This window comes from Pinus tabuliformis, chromosome 6 (genome assembly GCF_031772625.1).
Source record: "Pinus tabuliformis cultivar Carrire ecotype Pingquan chromosome 6, CPIR1, whole genome shotgun sequence".
In the NCBI taxonomy this organism is placed as follows: Eukaryota; Viridiplantae; Streptophyta; class Pinopsida; order Pinales; family Pinaceae; genus Pinus; species Pinus tabuliformis.
The window spans coordinates 421,565,737-421,590,220 of NC_142292.1; the positions used below are offsets into that span (position 1 = coordinate 421,565,737).

Below are 24,484 nucleotides of genomic sequence, written 5' to 3' on the forward strand. Positions count from 1 at the left end.
ACATCTTCATCGAAAGTCACATCCTTGCTAAACTCAATATTCCTTTGACTAGGCACATATATTCTAAAAGCTTTAGAATTTTCAAAATAACCAACAAACATACCTTTCTTTCCAGTGGCTTCCAACTTGTTCCTCTTGTCCTTCGACACATGAAAGTACATGGGGCAACCAAAGATCCTTAGATGTCCAACATCGGGCTTCACACTTGTGAACACTTCTTCGGGGGTCTCGTCTCCCAAGGCTTGATGAGGGGTCCTGTTTTGAACATAGACTGTAGTATTTTTCATCTTTACCCCGCCAAAACTTTGGCAATTTTTAATCATGTAGCATGGCTTGGGAAGCTTCCATGATGGCCCCATTCTTTCTTTCAGCCACTCCATTTTGTTGAGGTTTGTAAGGTATGATGGTTTCTTTCTTGATCCCAACTTTCTTGCAAAAGTCAATGAATTCGTTCGAAGTGAATTCTCCACAATTATCCGACCTGAAGACTTTGATTCTCTTATGAAGAAATTTCAACTCCCACTTCGGTTATCAATTTTCCTTATCACTCCATGCATTTAGTTTTAAATCCAAGCATGATAAAAATTTTAAAATTTGGAAATGACAATTTTTAAAAAAAACACAAATTTAGAGATTTCACAAGTGTTGAAATTGCAGAAATAAAACACAGCAAAATTATGACAGCCACACACAGAAAATAACACAGTGATTTTTGGTCAATGTGACCCTGGAAAAACCCCCTACAACTCTTGGGGAAAACCAGTTTGAGAGCTCATATTTATTTCTGAAAATGCTTTTACAGAGAAACTGAAATACACAGTAAAAATTCCAGCAACCACAAATTACAACTTATCTCGATTTCCGTGCTTGAACTCTGCCCTCGAAAATCGTGCCAATTAGCAAACAACCAAAACAAAAATTTTCCAGCAATAAAACAACGTTAAGTGCTGTATGACCTACCTCGAAAAACATGCCCAAAACTTGCCTCGAAATTTGTGACCAAAACTTGCCTCGAAATTCATGGCCTTGTTGCTGTCACTCTTCCTCAATTTCTGTCCCTTTCTCTTGCTGTGTGGTTTTTCCTTGGGATGCGTGCCAATAAATGCTACTGCCCAAATTTTCTGAAATGCCTTCTTGCTGCTCTCCTTCACTTCCCCACTACTCATAAATTTTCTCCTTGCTCTCTTTTTTCTTTCTCTCAAATGCTCATGAAAGAAGGAATTGACCTTTTTTCTCTTCTCTTCTCTTTTTACTCTCTAAATGACCTTTTGAGTTACCTTAAGATCTAATGGCTGAGATTCATTTAGATCTAGGGATGAGAATAAATGTGCATTTAATTCTCACTTTCTATTTTTTAACTTACCCAGTTAAATAAAGACCCACTTTGCCTTTTATTTCCATAGTCACTTTTTCACTTTCTAATTCTTCATTGACTTTAATAAAGTCACCATTAAATTAGAATGTAATTTTACCACTTATAAAGTCACTTTTAAGTTAAATTGACTTTACCACTTATAAAGTCACTTTAGGAGAAAAGTACAAATAAATTTGGACACTTTTCTCTAAGCCAAAGATCAAAGCCTTAGGGAACCACTTGTCCTCTAGTACCCAAATTTTAACATTTTCCCTGTTGGATTCTCTGTTAGTGCCTTAAAGTCCTAGAACATATCAAATGCTTCATCCTTGTGTTTCAAGAAGAATATCCATGTCTTTAGGGAGAAGTCATCCACAAAGATTATGTAGTACAGGTAGCCACCAAGAGATTTTGTCGGCATGGGTCCACATAAGTAAGAATATATGAGTTGTAGAATATCACTGGTCCTGCTCCTGCTAGAAGGGAATGGTCTCTTCAATTTCTTTCCACTTGCACATCTCAGACACACTCCATCATGATATGATTGAACCTTAGGCATCCTAGAAACCATCTTCCTTACTTTTGGCAGAGCTTCATAATGAAGATGGGCAAACTTCCGGTGCCATAGGTCACTTTGATGATTTCTATGATGAATAGGAAGCTAGAAACACTACTGAAATAGAGGATATTGCAGTTTGCTTAGCAAGTTGTGAAGCAAGGTAGCTTCAGGATTGTTTAATCAAGTGCGGGAGACGACTGTGATGACAAGGCAAATCACGTGGAGCAGTGAGGCTCCTTTCATATTTCTATGATCGAGTTGGTTGCTGATTTTCTCACAGAGCCTTTGTCCCTGGATGAAGTTGGTGTACTTGTGAGACAAGCTTGGAGTAATTGAGAATGTTTCCCTTGGTTAAAGGGAGTGCTGACGTTGTAGCAACTATGAGCCTGGATTGCTCCCTTGGTCATGGGGTTTAAGTTTAGCTGAGGAGATTGGCTCAGTAAGCATCAAAACCTGGATTGCTCCCTTGGTCATGCGGTTTGATCTTGAAGCCATGGAGTTTGGCTGGAGAGATTGGCTCAGTAAGCATCAAAGCCTTGATTGCTCCCTTGGTCATGGGGTTTGACCTTGAAGCCATGCCATTTGGATGGGGAGATTTTTGAGGCCCTCTCCCACACTTTTAGCACAAAAGACCTCAACATATGCCTTGGAGAGCACTGTGCATGGATGGCGTAATCTTTACGTGGGCTAAAAGGAAATTAAATAATGATTATTTGTTAAGTTATCTTTGTTGGCTTGTAACCAAGGGTCTTTCACATCATTTGTTATGTTTTAGGGGCTTTATAATTAGAAATTCGAATTGCTAGAGCTTGTATAAATAGATGAGAGCTACTCTCATCTCAAACCGTCACTTGGGATCTTTGCATGCCTCATTAGAGAATTTTGACCTGCAATTTAAGGAGATATTTGGATGTCTTTGGGATGCACTTTGATGTATGTATATATTGCTATCTTTTTGGAGCTTCTAAATGTATTGTCGATGGATGGATATACTCTACATTGTATTGTAAGTGTTTCTTTATGCTGAAATTGTCTTGCAATTAATGTCTAGTGCATGGAATTCGTTCTGTTGATTAAGAATTAGCACTTTGTTTGGTTGAATATCTGTCAAGTTTGAAGTCTTGGTAAGTTTTTGCATGTGTTACTCATTGATAATGTTGAAAGAATGTTCCTAGTGGATTATCATTGCATTTTATCCATGAAACTTCATTAACCAATATTAAGAAGGTGATTGTTGAAGTGGGTAATTAGGGATTCCTCTTTTAGCCTCCTTGAAGGTCAATTTAACTGATTTTAAGAACCTATGGCTCCATGCTCCCAATGGTCTAGGCACTAGTCAAGTGCCTTGGTGGTTTAACTTGGATTTAATCCATAAAATTTTCCTTCTTTCTCTTCTTAAAATTCGTCCCTTTAAGGATAAGTTGGCTCCCGTAGCGCTTGGTGTGAAATTCTTTGTAGGGAGGCATTTTGAATTTCACTTGGATAAGATTCTTCCTTAGTGTCTCCTTTAGGGATCCTCAAGTTTTGGTAGGATTCCCATAGTGGAATCTTGGGAAAATTGATACCCTAGCCATTGCTTCTAGAGAGAATCTTCGAAGCTAGTCCTTCAACTTGGGGATTTCTTTGAAGGCATGTGCTTTAGTACTTGTTGAAGTAAATCTTACATTGCCTTTTCTCTTGTCTACCTTGACCTTGGATGTGCCCATATCTTGTTATGTTATTCAACTCTAGGTGTCATGTAGGCTCTTTTCTAAGGGGTTTTTCGTGGAAGGTCTTACTAGCTTCTCCCAAAGCTCATACTTTTGTTGAACCCTTCCATTGAATGAGCCCCCTTCTCTCACTTCAAACCTATCATAGATATATATCTATCACAAGTGAGTATTACTAGGACTCCTCCTGTCGGTGAAATCCGAGAAGAGTAGGGGACTTAGGCTGTGGTGATAGTGGGCCTCTGTCCCAAGTGTTGTTGTGCCCTTTAGCTTTTGCCTCTTTACAAATCCTGCTAGTTTGTGCAACAACATTGCCATTAAGAAAAGCGGTCTTCACGTCCATTTGATGTATATTCCATCCGATAGAGGCTGCAATAGAGATGAGAGTTCTAATTGCCATATATTTGGCTATAGGAGCAAAAGTTTCATCATAATCAATTCTTTCTTGTTGAGAGAATCCTCTAGCCACAAATCTTGGCTTATATTTGTCGATGCTCCAATCAACTGCATGCTTGATCTTGTACACCCATTTGGAAGTCACCACAAATTTATGCTTTTGTCTAGGAATAATTTCCCAAACATCATTCTTCATTATTGATTGGTATTCTTCCAACCTTGCATTCTTCCATACTTGTTGTTGAACTGCCTTTTTGTAAGTAGAAGGTTATTGTTAATTTTAGGTATGTTCTATGCTTAGAGAAATTTATTTCAATTTTCATAGTTAGCTCAATATCTTTTCCAGATTAGCAACCACATCAGCATTAAAGTAAACTGCAGATAGAACATAAACATAAATTGCAGAAGACAAGCCAAGACAAGAGGACACAAGATGTGGCGCTAGCCAGGGACAAACCCCAATGTGGGGTAACCCTTGATCAATTCTTCCGATATGTTCTTCAATAGTTCAGCAGAGAGAGAGAGAGAGAGAGAGAGAGAGAGAGAGATAGTACATTTACAACAGAAGTCAACACTTTGACTTATCTAGATAAAAGCAGAGATCATCTCTAAGAAGATGATACATGAGATCAGTTGAAGACATGCTGCTTCAACTGATTCTCCAAGGTGACTCCTTCACCTCTCATTGTGCTGCATTTTGTCATCATGCCGCACCTCACTGTGCTGCACCATGCTACACTCATCATCATAATGCTGGACCTCATGACTGCTGCACCTTATGCTGCACTGCTGTCCCATGTGCCATGGTTGAACCGTGTTGTCATATTGCATGTCTCATGTGCTTGCAGCACCATGCTCGCCATTGCTATCCATGCTGTCCATGCTTGTTGTTGTACCCATAGTTTTAAAATTCGGTCGATTCCAAATGGAAACGGCGGAGTTGATCCGTTTCATTGCCTAGAAATGTGACTCGGTGGAGGAAACGGTTCAGTAGGCCGAGTCATAACCAGCGGCCCGTAACCCCATCAAAACAGCGATTTGACATTTTTTTAACGAAATTTTGAAGTGTTTGCTGATTGGTTTGGACTCCAATGTGTTTTATGAATTAGTTAAATGTTATTTGGGGTCCATTTCCCCCTCCCAAACCCTATTTAAGACATTCAAATGCTCTCTACTATTGATATGCTATTCAAATTTCATGGTAATGTTAAATTCTTAATCTTCATTTTCATCCTTTTACTTAAATTTTTAACATTACCATGAAATGACTCAGGATGTTTGAGAGTGGTTTTGGCCTCATTAGATTTCATATGGAGAAAGTAGAATTTTAGATTTCATTCAAAATCCAGCAAACTTATCAATTTTTCAGGATTTCAGGATTGGAGGATTGCAATGTTTCCATTGAATTTTGTCATGTATTAGGGTATGGAACTCGTATTTAATCAAGAGCACCAATCCCCCTATGTACCTTGATGTTAGTGACATTGGTTGTCGAACTCCTCTGGGATTCGCTCCCAAACCAGGAGCTTCTGAAAATGTCGCTCCCGCTCCCGTTTTCGCTCTCGCTCCTCACTTTCGCTCCTGCTCCCAAGTAACACTGAGCCAGATGATGTTGGAAACTCTAGCAGTAGCCAGTAGTACTAGTCACAGACTTTTGTTGTAGAGGCCATTTATAGCCTCCTTGGTTATGTGTTTTTGTTTTGATCTCTATATCATCATCGTGTATGTATTGGACAACGCACTGGGTGCCATTTTGATATAATGGATATATTCATGAGCCTACTTTGATCATATGTTGTCTTCTATCTATGTTCTAATGCTGTGTGTTTGGAAACATGAATGAAAATCTTTAAAATTATGTGTTTTTATAAAAAATAAATATTTAATGTATTTTTTACAACGACCGAGTCATTGAAATCGAGCCGGCCGAGTCGATACCGAGTCGGAGTCGACCCTCGGCCGAGTCGGAGTCGACCCTCGGCCGAGTCGGAGTCGGAGTCGGAGTTTTAAAACATTGGTTGTACCATGTTTGCTGTTGTACCATGTGCCTTCTGCCATGTCACAACTGCTGTCCCACTTTGCCTTGCCATAGCTTAGCACCTGTCCCATATGTCTTAGCATACCTAGATGTTGTCCATGTGTCTTAGCAGCTCCATGTCACCTTGTTGTCCCATGCATGTTAGCAGCACTATGTCACCTTGTTGTCCCATGCATGTTAGCAGCACTATGTCCTTGTTGTCCCATGCATGTTAGTAGCACTATGTCCTTGCTGTCCCATGTATATATTAACACTGTTGTACTAGTTGCCTTGCTGTCCTTAAAGGTGACTGTGGCCTGGTTAGGAGGTCTGTTCTAGGTTTCTCGGCCATCCATACTTCATCTCCCAATTACTATAGAAGTTCCTCACCGCGACCCTATAAATGTGTCACTAAAACTGCCCACAAAGCAGTCCTATGACTGCGGCTACCCTTCCAACAATCCTTTATTGCTGTGGCATGATAACAAGGGAACTCGGCTGCTTCTCCAACACTTAGGACAACTCCAAACAATGGCTAAGACTCCTGCTCAATATGCTGTCCACACAGCTGTTCCTAGACCTAATCTGCCCAACATTATGCACTTGGAACAACCCTTACTTACCACGCTGTCACCTACAAAAAAGTAAAACCCTCACTGCGGCCTATAAACTTGACTGCGTTAGGGCTGGATTAGACCAGCGCATAGGGTTGGATTAGACCAGTGTTAGGGCAGCCTTTAGTCTGCGTCTAGGGCTGCTTTCCATCTGCGTCTTGGGCTGCTTTCCATCTGCGTCTTGGGCTGCTTTCCATCTGCGTCTTGGGCTGCCTCTTTTCTCCAACGACTAGGGCTTCCACTCCTAGATTTCCCTTCCACTAAAACCCAATACAAGTGGAGAGAAATCAAGATAGAAGTATGTGTGTGAAATGACTTGAAGGCCACCTCTATTTATGCTAAAATGTTGAACACAAGTGGGGGCAGTTTGGTTGCTGACCGACCTTGACAAATTGTCTTATAACACAAATAAATTCATAACTCTATGAATACTTATCGGAATCAGATGATCTTTAGATCAATCCTACAGCTCTCGATGAGAGGGATCCAAGAAAAATATCAGCTACCATAAATAAGATGACCCACATGGAGTTTGGACCTAGTTGCCAATTTTAACTGTTATGATTCAATGAGTTTGGTCATATACGTTGCATAACCAGAGTATCTTTTGTGTCTCTTACTTTCTTTGAATTTTCCTCTTGGGGTTGCATGTCCTTCAACTTCTTGTAAAGTTGTTCTATGCTAAGCATGTCTCTTTCAGATTTATGGAATGATGACAGGTTCTGCGTGTTCACTTGGTCCTTCTGGTTCTTCTTGATGATCAACTGTAGGTTTTGGAGAATTGATTTGCCTTGGACTATCTTCATTGGGAAAGACAAGTCCTTCTTGTTCATCAGAGTCAATGGGGATATCTTTGGACTTCTTGTATGCGTCACTGATCCGGATTTAAATAGGAACGCAATAAAATACAAAGATAACCATAAAGACAGATATGCAGCAGAAATAATACTTCATTTCATTACTGTAAAATATTGAAATATGCTTACAAACAGAAATGGAAATAAACTAGCTAGGGCAATGGTAGCTTATCTCTGAGAAGAGATGTGGCAGCTACATGCCTCTGAACTGTCTTACAATGAGGCTCAAGGGCCTTTTTATTATTGAACAATAAGAGAAAACCCTAAACAACCAAAACCCTAACCCGAGGAGATGTAACACCAAGAGTTTGTGGGCCCCGTTGGGGTGAGTTGGACAGCCAACTTCCCGGGGTCGCGAATTGGTCATATTATCTCCGTTTGACGCGCATGATAGCCCGTTGGAAAGATCTCTCCGAGGACTACGACGGAAAAGACGATTTTAAACAGAAAATCGCTGGCGGTAGATTTCCCAAAAAACGTCGTTTAGGGCCTCAAAACGGCTCCGAAAGTTTAGGACCCGAAAAACTGCTAAAAATAGTAAATTGTGCTATAATTAAGGAAACTGAAAAAATTGAAAGAAGCACTGGTGGGGATCCAAGTGGAATTAGCGGGTGGCCACCAATATCCACCTGGATCAGTCACTTACATCAAATGTGACATCTCTACTTACTTTAATACGACATTGTTCTTTGATGTAGATTCTATATGCTTTAGATGAGTTGCTATAACCAATGAAGATTCCTCTTATACCTGCAAAATCCAACATAGACTGGACATCCAAATATTCTTGTCCTTGGGAATATGAATGTAGACTGGACATCCAAAGATTTTGAGATGATCAACATTAGGCTTCTTTCCAGTAAAGGCTTCTTCCAGAGTTATGTCGCCAAGAATTCTGTGAGGGCTTCTATTTTGAATGTAGATTGCGGTCATAGAGGCTTCTCCCCATAGAAATTTGGGAAGATCTTGATCATGTAACATGGCTCTTACACATTCTTTAATAGATTGGTTCTTCCTTTTAGATATACCATTATGTTGGGGATTATAGGGAATTATTAGCTCCTTTTTAATCCCAGCTTCTTTGCAAAAGGCCACAAGTTCTTTAGATGTATATTCACCTCCATTATTAGATCTCAAGGTCTTGATCTTCCTTTCTATCATATTTTCAACTTCGGCTTTGAACTCTTGGAATTTGTCGAATACTTCATCTTTAGACTTCAAGAAATATATCCAAGTCTTTCTGGAATAGTCATCAATAAATGTTACATATTATTGATGACCACCAAGTGATTTTTCAGACATAGGGCCACAAACATCAGAGTGGATTAGGTCCAAGATTTCCTTGGATCTTGAGTCACTGCTAGGAAATGGCTTCTTCACATTTTTTCCAAGAGCACACCCTTTACAAACTCCTTCATGTTCTTCTTTCAATTGGGGCATACCTGTAACCATTTGACTCAAGGATGGCAATATCTTGTAATGGAGATGGCCATATCTTCTATGCCACAATTCACATGGATTGATGTCAATGTGTACTAAAGCTTGAGGAGTTAGAAGTCGATACAACTTCCTCTCACAAATCCCAATAGTTCTAGCATTATCTAAATACTAAATCCCTTAGCCAAACAATCACCTTGCCATCAATAAATGCTATATTGTCTTCTTTATCTTCTAAACAAGAAATAGAAAGTAAATTCTTTTTCAAACCTGGAACATAGAGGATGTTGTTGAGATGAATATTCCCACTAGATTGCAACGCGGTGGAGGTAGATCCATTGCCTTTGACAGAATAGTTATTCTTGTTTCCAAGTTCAACTTTGTGAGAAGAGCTTCCTTTTGATAGAGTGTTGAGATGTCCACATTCACCTGTCATATGCCTTGAAGCTCCACTATCGATTACCCATGTGTTGTCATCTTCAATTGAACCTGTAAGAACAGAGTAAAGATTTCTGTCCTTGACTTCTTTAGATAGTTTAGAAACAAAGCTGGTGATGTATCCTTTGATGGATTCAAGGAGAATCCTTAGAGCCTTGAGACCTTCCTTCATGTACTTGGCCATTGAAAGAGAGAGAGAGAGAGAGCTGTTACAAAGATGTCTTCAATCAAGAGTGCCAACAAAATGTGATCTTCAAGCTTCCTTCCTTCACCTTAGCTCTGATACCATGTTGAGAAATCAAGTGCTATGTAGTTTAATGCTTGATTCCTCTTCTTGATAATTACTTGTGAATATTAGATGTCTTCTTATTACTTTTTATGTCTTCTTCATCAAACAATTATACAAATGTCAAAACATAAAGATCACAATGAGACAATGGAAACCAAAAGTTAGGCTAGAGGCCAGGGCAAAACCCATAAGGGGAGAACCCAACAATCCTTCTCTTATAGAATTAGATCAAAATGAGAGATATCCAAGACCAATTGCCACAAAGATTCCAAGTCAAACCCTCCTCCAAGTCTACTCCAACGAGTGAAGGTCAATGTTGGTCAAACCCTTTAAAATCTGGTTAAATTCAAAATTTTGGCACTGTCGTAGAGGCTGAATTTCGGCCTTGCAATTACCTCAGAAATACCCTCAGAAAAGTCATACGTGCGAGCTGCAGTAGGGTAGAAAAACTTTGACTTCTTCTTCTCCTTTGACTTCGACCTTTCTTCTTGTTGTCTAGGTGCAGAAAATGATAGGTGAAGTGATGAATGAATTGGTTCTCCAAGAGGTCGAATTGACTGTTATATATAATTGTCTAGGAGGGTCGAATAGGTCCCATTAGGGCGACTTTTCCAAGGAGAGCCGACTTGGCCTTCTTGTGGGCTTATGACTCAAAAATAAAATTTAGATTTTTTATTTTTTTTAAAACTCTTTTTGACTCTCAAAGCATGAAGAACATGCTTTAGCAAAATATAAATGAATATAATAAATACGTCAATGATAATTTTATGTTATGAAGATTTACTCTAGTTGCAACTCCAACAATATAAAGGTCATTTTGCCTCCTCCTTTGAAAATTTATAACTATTGCAGCGTCTGGAAAATATTCTTCTAACTGTAAATTAATTTTGCAGTTTATTTTCTATGACAAATAATTAATAATTCACAAGTGCAATTTTCACCAAAATAAATACGACGAAAGATAAACTCGAGACTGAGAAAATATTGGCACACAAAAAAGCAAATAACACTGTTGTTTTTGGACAAAAGTCCCTAGAAAAACCGAATGTGGGAAAATTGGTTGCAACGGCTTGGGGTTTTTATTATTAAGCAGTAGTGAGAAAATTTTGAGTACAAATGGATGCCGAAAACTGACAATCCTACAGAGAAAATACTGGCAAAAATTTAGTGAGGAATTTTCCTCACCTCACAAGCAATTTTGGGTCAATCAAGCCACTCGAACTGGCTCTCAAATTGCCTTTGCGTAGGCCTTGCGTCACTTTTGCGCAGGCCTGAAACTCACTGGCTCGGAACTACCTCGAATCAACTACTGACTGACTACCTCTGGTTTGGAAGCCTCTAGCTTGGCCCTCTTGTATTTCTTCTAACCGCTAGCACCTAAAACAACCCTTCCTCCGGGTAAATCGAATAGCCCTCTAGAGGCTATTGCACAACCTCTCTGTGGCTATCTATGCTTCTCTGCAAGCTACTCTCTGAAACTAGAAGACTTTCTCCGGACTCACTGTATCTGCCCGTTTGTCTCTGCGTCCCCTCTCTAGCTCGAACTCTTCCGACAAAACGCTGCTCTCTGGAAAATTGAACTGCCCAAGGAAACTCAACCTCAAATGTGTTCCTCCATCTACCCATCGACTTCTTCTTACAATCTCCAGTTGGGACTCCAACGACCAATATTAAATCTTAATCAGTGGCTGAGATCATTTCCTAGTCGATCCGTGTGAGTTTCTAGAGAAATCTCACCTTCCTAGATTAATTGGTGTTAATTAATCATTTTCCCTAAGTTCGACTTAGGAAAAATTTAATAACCGATTAATTAACTTAATTAAGGCATTTTTAGGTGGATTTTCTTGAAACCTTTTCTGGGTTCTGGAGTCTCTGAAAACTGTCGAGACTAGAGCAACATCAAATGCTACAAAAACCAACACCTCCATTGGGTGGAATTCAGCTCACATAAAAGATATCTTCTCAGGCAAAATTTGGGCTTATTTGAGGCAGTATTGGAGGACAAATCTGAAGCAGACCTAAATTTCAGGAGGCCAAATTTGTCTCTGTTTGACCAAGTTTGACTTGGGTTTGGTTATTGGTCAGTTTGATTTTATTTTTGACTGGGAAATTAGATTGAATTTCTTGTTGGAATGGACAAATTCTCTAAGAAAAGGTTGCTGGGTTTTTACCCTGGTTTGGGGTTTTCCCAAGGTAATTTTTGTGTCTCTTGTGTTTGGCTGGCTCTTCATGTTTCTATTGTTATTATTGTTTAATGTTGAAGATTTGCTATGTGTAATTGCTTTATGATGAAGTGACACAAGATAAATAATTAATGATATCATTGGAAGTAACTATCATTCTAGGAAATCCTGAAAAATCAACACAAACATGGTGTGAATACTTTGGGAGTAACCTTAAAAGCTAACGAATAAATGGGTGGAAAACTTATTGAACTTTGCTTAGTAAAACTAGAGTTGAGTAGGGATGTTTAGGTTGGATTGCTGTCACTAGTGAAATTGTAGTAAGAGTGCACACATATTTGCCTTAAACATATCATTTGGGTGATGCTATTGTTAGTGTTACAGTTCTTGACATTAAATAGAAGGGCAAAGAAGTTGGTAGTTATTGGGGATCGTATGCAGTGCATTTCTATTCACTCAAATGTATCTCAATGGACGAGTAGATGCTCAATGGATGATTTGTTGGATAACATATGCGTTTGTGCTCAAGGGTTGAATTGTTGCTCAATGGATAAGCTGGTTGTCGGCAAATGAGTTGGTGGTCATTGGATAAAGTTTTTACTTAATATGTTAGTTATGGCTCAGTGGATGAGTATGGTTAAGGATCATCACGATGCAAATAAGTATAGTTTGGGAATTGTTGCATTGGATGTCCTTGGCAGGGAGATGCTAGTTTCAATCCATAAACTTCGTATTATACGATTCATTAGTAAAGTACATATGTAGATTTTATGTTTTATGATTGCATTGAGATGATCATACATATCGTTGTTATATTCTGCAAGTGTCATGTTAAAATTTTAATGTTGACCAAATCTTGTGCATGGAACCAACAAACCTTTTGATGGCTAATATTTTTTACGAGAAAGGTTTCTGGTCACTCTACATGATTCCTCTTTCCTTTGATCCTTGATAACAAATGAATTTGTTGTTGCCTTTAGTAATGTTGAAGATGTTTTCCTGTGTGCTATTTTGACATTTATTAATAGGTCCAGAGTCCACTTATATTACTCATTGTATTTTTTTTTCCATGGACTAGTTTATATTTTATTTTCTCATAGGAGTCTGTGGGAGCTTATAAACTCAGTAACTGTGCAGATATGGTGCTGGAAAAGAAGCAATGAATGATGATAATCAAAATTCCGCAGTGCCTCCCAATGGATGTACTCCGATTCTTTTAAATCTTGTGGTGAGCACTCCTTATAAGCCCTCTTCTTCAGTTGATTATTTCGTAACGATGTTTTTCTATTGTCTAAAACTGATATGGTGGTTTCTATGATATAATCCCTCTTTTCCAAATCGTAACTTTTGTGAAAGTGTGTTGTTCCTTTTTTGCCATTACAGATTTGGAAGATTTCTGTCTACAGGCTTAGCCTTGGCTTTAGGTTGTTGTTGTTCATTTTTTTTTGATGGCTGTTTTTCGATAGTAGTTATTTGAGTGCTTTAAAGATGACTCGAGCATTTTCTTGTACTTGGACATCTGTTAGTCACTTAACAAAATCCTTGCACATACCCATTGGGTTTTGAACCAATATGACAGCAGTGCAGAAATCCTGTAGTCCTGACGCCATGAGCTATGTATTTGCAGTTGTGGTATATTTATGATGTAACACAATAGTAGTCACACTTCCCTTCTTTACCATCCACAATGATGAGATGTTTCACAATAACAGTACTTTCCTTTGTTACTTTACCTTCTTTGAAGTTCCATGCTTGAAGTTGTCTTGTATCTGATTTCCTTTCTTGTTTATTTTCTGCTCTATACTTTGCCTTCCTTTGACCTTCCTACTTTGTTGCAAAAGCCATGTTTAGGTCTGCCTTCTTTGTTTATTGTTAGAGAATAAGTGCAAACCGCAAATTATATGCAGATACTTGATCACACAACGTACTTAGGCAATGATGCCCTATATTGTATTTCTAGTAGTTGAGGCATGCGTTAGATACAAGTCATCGAGAAATATGCCAAAGGGACGATTTGAATCCTAAAAGAAATTGGGTGGCATAAACCACTAGCACACAATTAATACAACATACTATGGAATCATGTGACACAACATAATTAAAGTTAAATTAGTTGAATTTGACATTACTACAACCTATGTCACATGGTTCGGGTTCAAATTCGAGTTCAGAAACAATTAAGTTCGATTCGAATTCGAATTTTCCGACGAGGTTCATATGAGATTTGGCATTAAGTTCGACTATATATATATATGACATAAAATAATAAAAAGTCAAAATCAATTAATAAAACTATATGAGTAGCAATGAGCACCCACGAGCCACAAATCACGACCACTATTAACTTCACACTCTGGGCGGCGGGGACAAGCAGCGTTTAGAAATTGAATTCAAGAAATTGCAAAGAATACAACACGTAGCAGCAGCACTGAGCATAATAGGGCGAGTACACTCAGACTGAAATTGGCTTGTGAAAATCAATCAACAACCATGGTAAATAAAGCCATATTAGAATAATGCTATTTAGTGATTAATGCTCATTCTTATTAGCTGTTGTATTTTTATCTTTTTAGCAGTTTCTTAGAAGAAACTGGTTGTTTCTATTTTCTAAATAGAAACAACCAGTTTCTAAATATCGTTGTATTACTTATTGAGCTTCATTTGCTCATGTAAATCAAATCAATTCATTCATTGATTATGGTATCAGAGCTTAGGTATTTTTCGAAATAATTTTTCATTATCTGAAAAATTTTGTTTCATTTCGAAATAGCTCTCTAGGAATCTGGATTTTTTTTGGTTGTTTTTCTTTTAATTATATAATTTTGAACTGGGTGTCATAATTTCTACGTTGCAATAGTTTTCATTCTGATTATCGCAGTAATCGAAGGATTTTTCTGCTCCTATCTCTAGTGCCTGAAGGATAAGTCATGGGGATCGAACCTGGGAGTTTCATTGTTTGCTGTATAGGCGTGTCTGTTATTTTTGAGCTGGCGCATCTAACAAACAGAAAACCAAAACCGGACAGAGCAGAGAGGAAAGGAAAGGCGAGATTCGTGCGCATCTTGAATTTAGTCAGCTTTAAATGCGAAACGCTTGCAGGAAAACGCTATACAAGAGGTGGAGCGCTGCAATTTCCACGCGCACAGAACCCTCGGTCTGCCATTATCATCTAAAATTCTTCTTTTCATTAGCGGGAAGAGCGAATTGGTCATTCTGTGTGACCAGACGCTGGAGGGTATAGGAGAGCACGGAGAGGATTCGAGGCAGTTGCGACTCGGACGGGCATTCATATCCCTCCTCTTTCTCCTCGACCCCGAGTCACCTGTCCTCCGTGGCCGCTCACTCTCGGCAAATCATCGTCTTTCGAATAGCTGGAACCAGTCAACACGCAGGCACGCCCGACACTTCTACCTTTACACATGTATTTGAGACGCCAGAACGTCACTCGATTCTGTTCTCCAATCGATCTCTGGAGACGCCCGACACTACCCTCCACTCCTTCGAATGGTTGAAATCTACGCGGAGTTCTGTGACAGTTAGCTCAAGTTGCACCGAGATTTGAACTCGGGTTACTAGATTCAGAATCCAATATCCAATCAACACATTTTTACGTAACAGTCAGCCCACTTCGGTGGTCGATTTGCCATTTTCTGGTCCCGGTATTAGAGCAGTGTTGTACGTGTTCCGATGTTTAAGCGGGGATTTTGTTTCGTGGGCAGCTTGTGAGTTTTTACCAAGGTATTCTATCTTCTTTTTTAATTTTTTTTATTTCCGATTCCAGATTTGATGTGGGTTTTGTGATGTCTCAACTGGGTAGTCGTCAGAATTTTATGGGTGCATCGTTTTCCGTGCCTCAATTTAAATTTTGTTTCCAGCACCTGTCTAATTCAACGGGCATTTGCATTGAAATTCGTGCTAGACTCCTTTGTTGTTTTCTGTGTCTTGGGAAACGTCTAGATGGCCTCACTAACAAATCTGATGTTGGTAGGTGGTCAGCACTTTAATGGCACCAATTATAACATCTGGAAATAGAGAATGTTGACCATTTTTGAATATAGGCGTCTTGACCAGCTTGTTTTGGGCAAAGAGCTCAGACCTGGTATGCTTCTCAAACTCTCTGTGATTGATGATCAGTTATCACAGATTCCTTTCGGCAAGACAACTGCCGAAATCTGGCAACATTTGAAGGAATTGCATGAGACATTCGACATTCGACAAGAGCAAAGCTTTCTTTCTCAAGAATCAGTTGTTCTCCATCATGATGGACGAACATATGTCTTTACAGGAACATCTTAACAGGATTAAAGACATTCGAGATGAGCTCGAAGCCATTGGTCGGACCATGGAGGAAGAATATACGGTAGTCATCACTCTGAAAAGTCTACCAAAATTTTATGAGCACTTCATAAAAACAGTCAACATTACCTCTACTAATGTTGATCTAAAGTTTCCGGAGTTATGCACCAAACTCATGCAGCAGGATTGTTGGAAACAACAGTTTGGTAGTGGTGCTTCATCAACCTCCTCAGAAAATGCTTTTGCTGCCAAATATCAGTCCTCTCAGTCCGTTCAGCCAGTGTTGTTAAAAGCGCGATTAAATCACACTTTTTTCAAAAAAGCGCGCTTTTTTCCCTAAGCCGATTTAATCGCGCTTTTTATGGGAAAAAAGCGCCTAAAAATTTTTTTGCCGCTTTTTTCGAAAAAAGCCCGCTTTTTTCGCAAAAAAGCTCGGGGGCGCGGGGCAGCGAGTTTTATAATGAAAATTTGGATTTTTTTTGGTCATTTTATAATGAAAATTTGGATTTTTTTTTGGTCATTAGACTTTCATTTTATTGTATATGACATTATGACATGATGAGATACATTATTATATTTTTTGTTGATATTTTGAGGCTGAGCTGGGACTCATGAGTCAGGACTTACTATTCAGGACATGATTCAATGTTATGTGTGATTTTAGCGCTAGAAATGATATTAAACATCTTATATATTAGTTTTTTTATCATATTTATGTGTCAATGTATTTATTTTATGTTGTAGATGGTTTAGATATTAAAAAAATTGAAAAAAAAGAAAAAAAATGAATATTTTTGTACCAAACGCTTTTTTCCCGCTTTTTTCCGCTTTTTTCCCGCTTTTTTCGATTTTTTCCGCTTTATTCCCGGCACCGATTTAATCCCGCTCGCGCTTTTAACAACATTGCTTTCAGCAGAAAGGTTCTTCTCAGTTTTTTGATCCTACTAGGAGGAAAAATGTGTAGTGTAATTACTGTCACAAATTCAGCCACATGAAGAAATATTATCGACAGAGGATTGCTTCTGAACAAAAGAAACAGGGAGGGCCCCATCAGACAACGAATGTTGCAGAACATTCCGAGCAGACAGAATTTGCCTTTTACGCCTTTATGGCTAAAAGGTCTTCAGATCATGTCCCGTCTTCGGCCTGGTACATTGACTCTGGTGCATCATGCCATTTCTCTCACAAGCGTGACTGGTTTATTGACTTCTCACCTTTCAGTGATTCAGTAGTATTCGGCGGAGGTGAAGAGTACACAGTGGTTGGCAAAGGTACAGTTCAGATCCAGTCTGGTGGGCGCACACTCATCTTCCTGAATGTGTACTATGTTCCTGGTATGGAAATTAATTTGCTATCTGTCAGCGAGATTATGAGGAACTCTCCTCAGCTTGATGTAATATTCAGTGCGCACAAGTGCTCCATTATCGACATGGACACTAGTCTTATGGTTGTTGTTGGCCTAGAAGATCATGGTCTATACAGGCTTCTTGACATTGGAGATTGTCCAAAAGTAGCTCTAGCAGCTCGTGTTTCTCCCATCAGCACCCTATGGCATCAACGATATGGGCATCTAAACATGTAGTATCTCTCTCAGCTCTCTCGGGAGGGACTTGTGTCAGGGTTACCTGATATTCAGACTCAGCAGTTGGGAGTATGCGGCGCTTGTCAAGCTAGCAAGCAACATTGGTCTTCATTAAAGGATGGAGAATCTTGGTGCGCATCTAAGGTACTCCAGTTAATTCATGCTGATATTTGTGGTCCTATGCATACATCTTCTATTACTAGTTGCAAATATTTTTTGCTTATTGTAGATGATTTCAGTCGAAAGATGTGGGTGTATTTTCTAAAATATAAATCTGATGTATTTAGTATCTTTAAGAAGTTTAAATCCTTAGTTGAAAAAGAGTTTGGCTGTAATATCATAACTCTTAGGACAGATAATGGGGGGGGGGGGGGATTTTGTTCTTCCGCTTTCTCCAACTTCTATGATACTCATGGCATCAAACGTCAGTTAACTACACCCTACACTCCTTAGCAGAACAATGTTGTCGAACGCCACAACCGTACAGTTGTTGAAATGGCTCGTTCCATGTTACAACGCAGGAATGTTCCGAAAAAATTCTGGGCTGAAGCAGTATTTACTACTGTCTATCTTCTTAACCGATCACCTACTCAGACTGTTAAGGGGAAGACTCCCGAAGAGGTTTGGTCTGGCTGTAAGCCTAAGATCAGTCACCTCAAAGTATTTGGCTCAGTTGCATATGTTTGGATTCCAGCTGCTAAGCGCTCTAAGTTGGATTCCAAAAGCCAGAAACTCATGATGACAGGGTACAGTGATCATCACAAGTCCTATAGGTTGATAGATATAGCCACTGGTCGTCTTAGCTTCAATCATGATGTAGTATTTGATGAAGACAAAGGATTCTTTCAATCTCCTCCTTATGAGCAGTGTTCTGAGGATTAGCCTCACAGTGTTCTTCTTTCGGTAGGTCCACCTGATGGGAGGGATGATGCAACATCAGTATTTGATGATGCATTACCTGAGCTTCCTCTGGAAAATAACCCTCCCCTTGCTGCTCCTATTGTTCCTGAGCCTTCTCCATCTCCCCCTGATATTGGTTCCTCTACTCTCCGGCCTAAATGGTGGGCTAAAACCATTGGTGATCTCTGGGATAATGAGCTCCTTGAAGGTAGAACTTCTAGACATAAGAGAAAACAATAGTCTATAGTAAATTTTGCTCTTATGGCTAACCTACACAATATTTTTGAGCCTCAAAACTATTCAGAGGCTAAGGGTACACCTGAGTGGGAACAGGCTATGGAAGCTGAATTCCAGAGTCTTCAGAAGAATCACACTTGGACCCTTTCTGATCTTCCTGCAGGGAAAAAGCCCATTAGCTGCAAATGGGTGTATAAAGTGAAATAGAAAGCAGACGGAACCCTGGCAAGTATAAAGCTCGCCTTGATGCTCGAGGGTTCTCACAGAAGGAAGGCATTGACTATGAGGAGACCTTTCCTCCTACAGCCAAGATGAGTACCATATGGCTTGTCCTTGCCTTAGCAGCTTAGTTCAATTGGAAAGTCCATCAGATGGATGTAAAGAGTGCTTTTCTGAAGGGTGACTTATAGGAAGAAGTCTACATGACGCAGCCTCCAGGATTCAAGGTTGCCGGTCAAACACAGAAAGTCTGTAGATTAGTCAAAGCACTCTATGGTCTAAAACAAGCTCCTTGGGCTTCGTACATGAAAATTGATCAGTACCTCACATATCATGGTTTTCAGCGGAGTCCATTTGATGCAAACCTGTATATCAAGCATACAAGTGATGATATTTTGTTTGTGGTTGTCTATGTGGATGACCTTATCATTACTGGCAGCTCAACACATTTGATCCATGGGATCAAATAGGATTTGTGTAGCACTTTTGATATGACAGATTGAGGACTTCTTCATTACTGTTTGGGGGTTGAAGTCTAGCAGACCGAGAACAACATCTTTCTCTCTTAGTCCAAGTATGCCAGAAATCTTGTGGACAGATTCTGAATGCAGGATTGCAAACCTGCCACGACTCCTATGGAACCAGGGCTCAAACTTTTAGCTCAGTTATCCTCACCCCTTGTGGATGAAACTTTATTCAAGCAATTAGTGGGCAGCCTCATCTACCTTACTGCCACTAGACTTGACATCGGTTTTGTAGTGAGCTACATTTCCAGCTTCATGTCAGCTCCTAAGGCTGATCATTGGGTAGTAGCGAAGCGTGTGTCACGTTATGTGTGTGGCACTCTTGATTATGGACTTCTGTACACTCGAAGTTCTGATCCTATACTCAGTGGTTACACAGATTCTGACTGGGTCGGTTCGGTTGATGACCGTAAATCTACAACTGGGTATGTGTTTAGCTAGGATCCGGTGCTGTCACCTGGACTAGTAAGAAGCAGTAGGCAGTGGCTCTTTTTTCAACAGAAGCAGAGTATCGGGGAGCATTTAAGGCATCTTGTGAGGCAGTTTGGCTTCGACGTATGCTTGCGGATACGCATGTTTTCCAAACAGGTCCTACTCCCTTGTTTTGTGATAATCATGGAGTGCTCAAACTTGCCAAGAATCCACTATATCATGAACGAACAAAGCATGTAGAAACCCATTGTCACTACATTCGCCAGCTTGTTGAAGATGGATCCGTTCAGTTGCGATATGTTCCCACAACGGAGCAGCCCGCCGACATCTTCAATAAGCCTCTTGGTCCTGATAAGTTTGTAAAATTCAGAGGGTCTATCGGTGTTGTAAATAGATTGAGCATTAAGGGAGGGTATTAGAATAATGCTATTAAGTGATTAATGCTCATTCTTATTAGCTGTTTCTATTTTTATCTTTTTAGCAGTTTCTTAGAAGAAACTGGTTGTTTCTATTTCCTAATAGAAACTTGATTTTTCTATTTCTGTAAATATCGCTATATTACTTATTGAGCTTCATTTTCTCATGTAAATCAATTCAATTCATTCATTGATTAAGTCAAACAAATGTCCACTGCGGGAAACTAATTGGTGGGATGCGGAACAAGAGAAAATCATGTGTTGCCCATGGTTTTTCTAATAAACCTTAAAACAACTGACAAAACTGCCCGTAATCTAAACTCACCCCCAAAAAAAAATTATGAAATTGGGCTTCAGGTTCGTCTTTAGGTTCAAATTCGTTGAGGTTCGAATTTGTTAAGATTCGAATTCATTGAGGTTTGAATTTCGGGTTCGACTATCAGGTTTGCCGAACTTGAATGAATTTGAATTTGTTTTTTGGGTTCGCTGGATTTAGAACCTCATGGTTCAAATTCGGCGAACCTTGTGACATAGACTACAACCAAGTAATACAACCTACTTTGGAATCATGTGACACAACATAATTAAAGTTAAATTAGTTCAAATTGACATTACTATTCGAACACTACTCCTCAATGTTAATTTGAAATTAACTCAACAAACTTCCCCTTAAATTTCAAAGCGATTCTTCTTCGATTATATCTAAAATGATGAAACTTGCCTTTTGGCAATGCTTTGGTGAAGATTTCAACTACTTGCTCATTTGTGCTGCAATACATCACTTCAATTGCTCCTTTTGTCAACTTATTCTTTGCTGGATTATCAAATGATGAGGAAGCAGTGTTGCGAACATCACGATTAAATCTCGATTTTTTCGCATGAACGTTTTTATCGCCGATTTTTGACTTGCAAAAAATCGCGATCCAATCCCAAAAAATCTTGATGGGCGGAAACAATGCGTTTAAAGGGCCGATTTTGGGTTTTTTTGTGTCATTTTTTCAGATAGTGGGCAAGTTTGAGAGCTGAGGAGGAGAAGAAGTCATCTAGTTTTTTTGCATCATTTTTGCTTGGGTTTGAATGTGCATTTTTTCCATTATTGTTGCATTGAGTTGAGGTTTTTGTTTTTGTCAAAAATTCAATGTGTTATATGTAATTTTTTTATTTATTTATTTTTTTAAACTTTAAACTTGAAATTCTTCTTGTGCCCTAGGTTCAACTTCAAACTTCATCTTACATTAAAACTCAAGAGTTCAACAAAGTTAGAAACATGCCAAAGAAATTGGACCCTTTGTGGGAATTTGGTGAATCTGATGGAGGGTTTGACAGCTCAAACTTGACATGAAAGTTGTGTAGGCATCATATGTCAGGGGCGTATACAGATTGAAATATCACCTTGCACAAATCCTTGGACATGAGGTAGGTCCTTGCACCAATACAAATCCGGAAATCATCCGAAGAGCCTTCAGATCATTGGAAGAAATAGAGCAAACCAAATTGTCGAAGTCAGCTCTGAAGAGTCAACTAGTAGGGAGTAGAGTGTTAGGAGGTGAATATGAGAGTAAGATTGGTTCTACTTCAACATCAGTATCTACAACCAACCCTATAGTTTCGTCATCATATTTTGTTCCTAGAACCATGCCTGGTTCACAACCATCTATCTCTTCAATTATTAAAAAAAGGAGAAAGAAGAAGCTAACAAGTTGTTGGGCAAGTTTCTTCTTTGGAGTGATATTCCTTTAAGTGTTGTAAGGAATAATCCATTTTTCCAGCCTGCTGCTGATGCTATTGCAATTGTTGGCCCAAGGTACAAAGTTCCTTCTTATGATGAATTTAGAGGCTGCATTCTTCAAAATAAAAAGGTTGACTAAACCAAGAAATTGGAGGAATTTAGGGCATCATGGGCACACACAGGATGCACTGTGATGTCAGATGGTTGGACCAATCAAAAGGGTAGAAGCCTCATATACTTCTTGGTTAATTGTTCCAAAGGGACAATGTTTATGAAATCTGTTGATGCATCTGCACATATCAAAGATGCACAATTATTATGTGATTTGCTGGATGTGTTTATTTTGGAGGTGGGTCCAGAACATGTTGTTGAAGTCATAACGAACGATGCTGCAAATCATGTTGTTGCTGGCAAGATGCTTATGGAGAGGCATCCTACTTTATTTTGGACACCTTGTGCTGCACATTGCATTGATTTGATGTTGGAGCCTTGGAGGACATAGAAAACATTCATTTTGTCAAAGATATTGTTGACTCATAAAAAAACATTACAAAATATATATATATATATATATATATATAATCATGCATCTGTGCTTCATTTGATGAGAACATTCACCAACAACAAGGAGTTGGTGCACCCTGTCATTACACGGTTTGCCACCAGTTTCATATCTCTTCAATCCCTCTTGAATTCTATGTGGGATGTGAAGAGAATGTTTTTTTCAGATGAGTGGTGTTCTTTGTCATTTAGCCGCAAACCAGATGGAGAGGCCATATGCAAATTAGTTTCATACAGGAAAGCTTTTGGGTGGGAGTGCAGGAGGTGTGCAACATTACTGAAGCTTTGGTAAAGGTTCTTTGATTAGTTGATGGTGACAAGCCCGCAATGGGCTATTTGAATTTTGTATGAGGCCATGGACAGGGTCAAAGAATCCATTCAGACCTACTATGATGATAAGGGAGATGAGGGTTTTCAGAAACAACTCCTCCTATAGGAAGTGATTAATGAACGATGGAACAACACACTCCATTGTCCCATTCATGTTGCAGGGATCTACCTGAACCCCGCATTTTCTTACCCTTGTGGGTTCTTATTTGATGCTGAGGTCATGGATGGATTCTTCCTCTATGTTCAGAGGATGGTGCCATCTGCAACAGAACATGCAAAAATCTCTACAGAAATGGAGATATATAGGATGGCAAATGGCACATTTAGCTTTGACATGGCTGTAATTGATAGAAAGACTAAAATGCCAGGTATGTTTTAGTTTGTTTCAAATTTCATTGTCTCTTCAAGTTCATAACTTCATATTTTGCTTCAACTTTCAAATTTCAATTTTTTTCTTATGTTTATCTTATTTGTAATTTTGTTGTAAATGCATGGTGGAGAAGCTATGGTGGCAGAGTACCCAATTTGCGAAGGCTTGCCATTCGAGTGCTCAGCCAAACATGTAGCTCCTCAGGATGCGAACGCAATTGGAGTATAGTTGAAAAAATACACACCAAGAAGCGTAACAGGTTAAAATTTAAAATATTCCAAATTTGCAATTAATTTTTTGAATTCATTAAATAATATTTTTTTTTGTAATTATTATTTAATGACCCTTGTACAGGTTGGAGTCCCAGTGACTTAATGACATGGTCTACGTCTACTACAATATTCGATTGTGGGTGATGCAACTTGAGAGGACACCTGACATGGAGGCCATCTCATTGGATGGGATTGACACCATTGCTGCATGGAGGGTTGAGGCCAAGAGGCTTCTCATGAAGTGTGTCGTTGATTGGTTAGAGCAAGAGGTAGTGCAGGGGGTAGAGGAGGAGGAGGAGGTGACACCACCTACCCAGGCTACCCCTGTCACCAGTAGAGGACGTGGTTGACCTCCTGTAGCTTCTAGTTCTTCAACTTCTAGAGCACAACAGAGTCCACTGTCAACTCCACCGCCATCTACATCTAGAGGGAAAGCTATTGCATTCTCGCAAGAGGGGCAGATGAAATCAATAGTATTAGTTATTTTGCTCATGTAATTGTATATGACATTATGACTGATGATATGAGATACGTTATTATATTTTTTGTTGATATTTTGAGGCCGAGTTGGGACTCAAGACTAACTATTCAGGACATGATTCACTGTTATGTGTGATGTAGCACTAGAAATGATATTGCACATCTTATAGATTAGTTCTTTTTTCATATTTATGTGTCAATGCATTTATTTTATGTTGTAGATGCTTTAGATATTAAAAAAATTGAAGAAAATGAATATTTTTGTATTTGCCGATTTTTTCCC

At 39.1% G+C, this 24,484-nt stretch overlaps 1 protein-coding gene across 4 annotated transcripts in view; it reads left to right on the top strand.

Annotated features, from left to right (window-relative positions):
- The window catches only part of LOC149259102 (histidine acid phosphatase family protein), a 364,966-nt gene that overhangs the window by 112,467 nt on the left and 228,015 nt on the right, over positions 1-24,484 (top strand). For all 4 annotated transcript variants that reach the window (XM_089417454.1, XM_089417462.1, XM_089417470.1 and 1 more), the window contains one exon: positions 12,991-13,081. In XM_089417454.1, the coding sequence (XP_089273580.1) occupies positions 12,991-13,081 (91 nt within the window). The remainder of the gene's footprint in view (positions 1-12,990; positions 13,082-24,484) is intronic.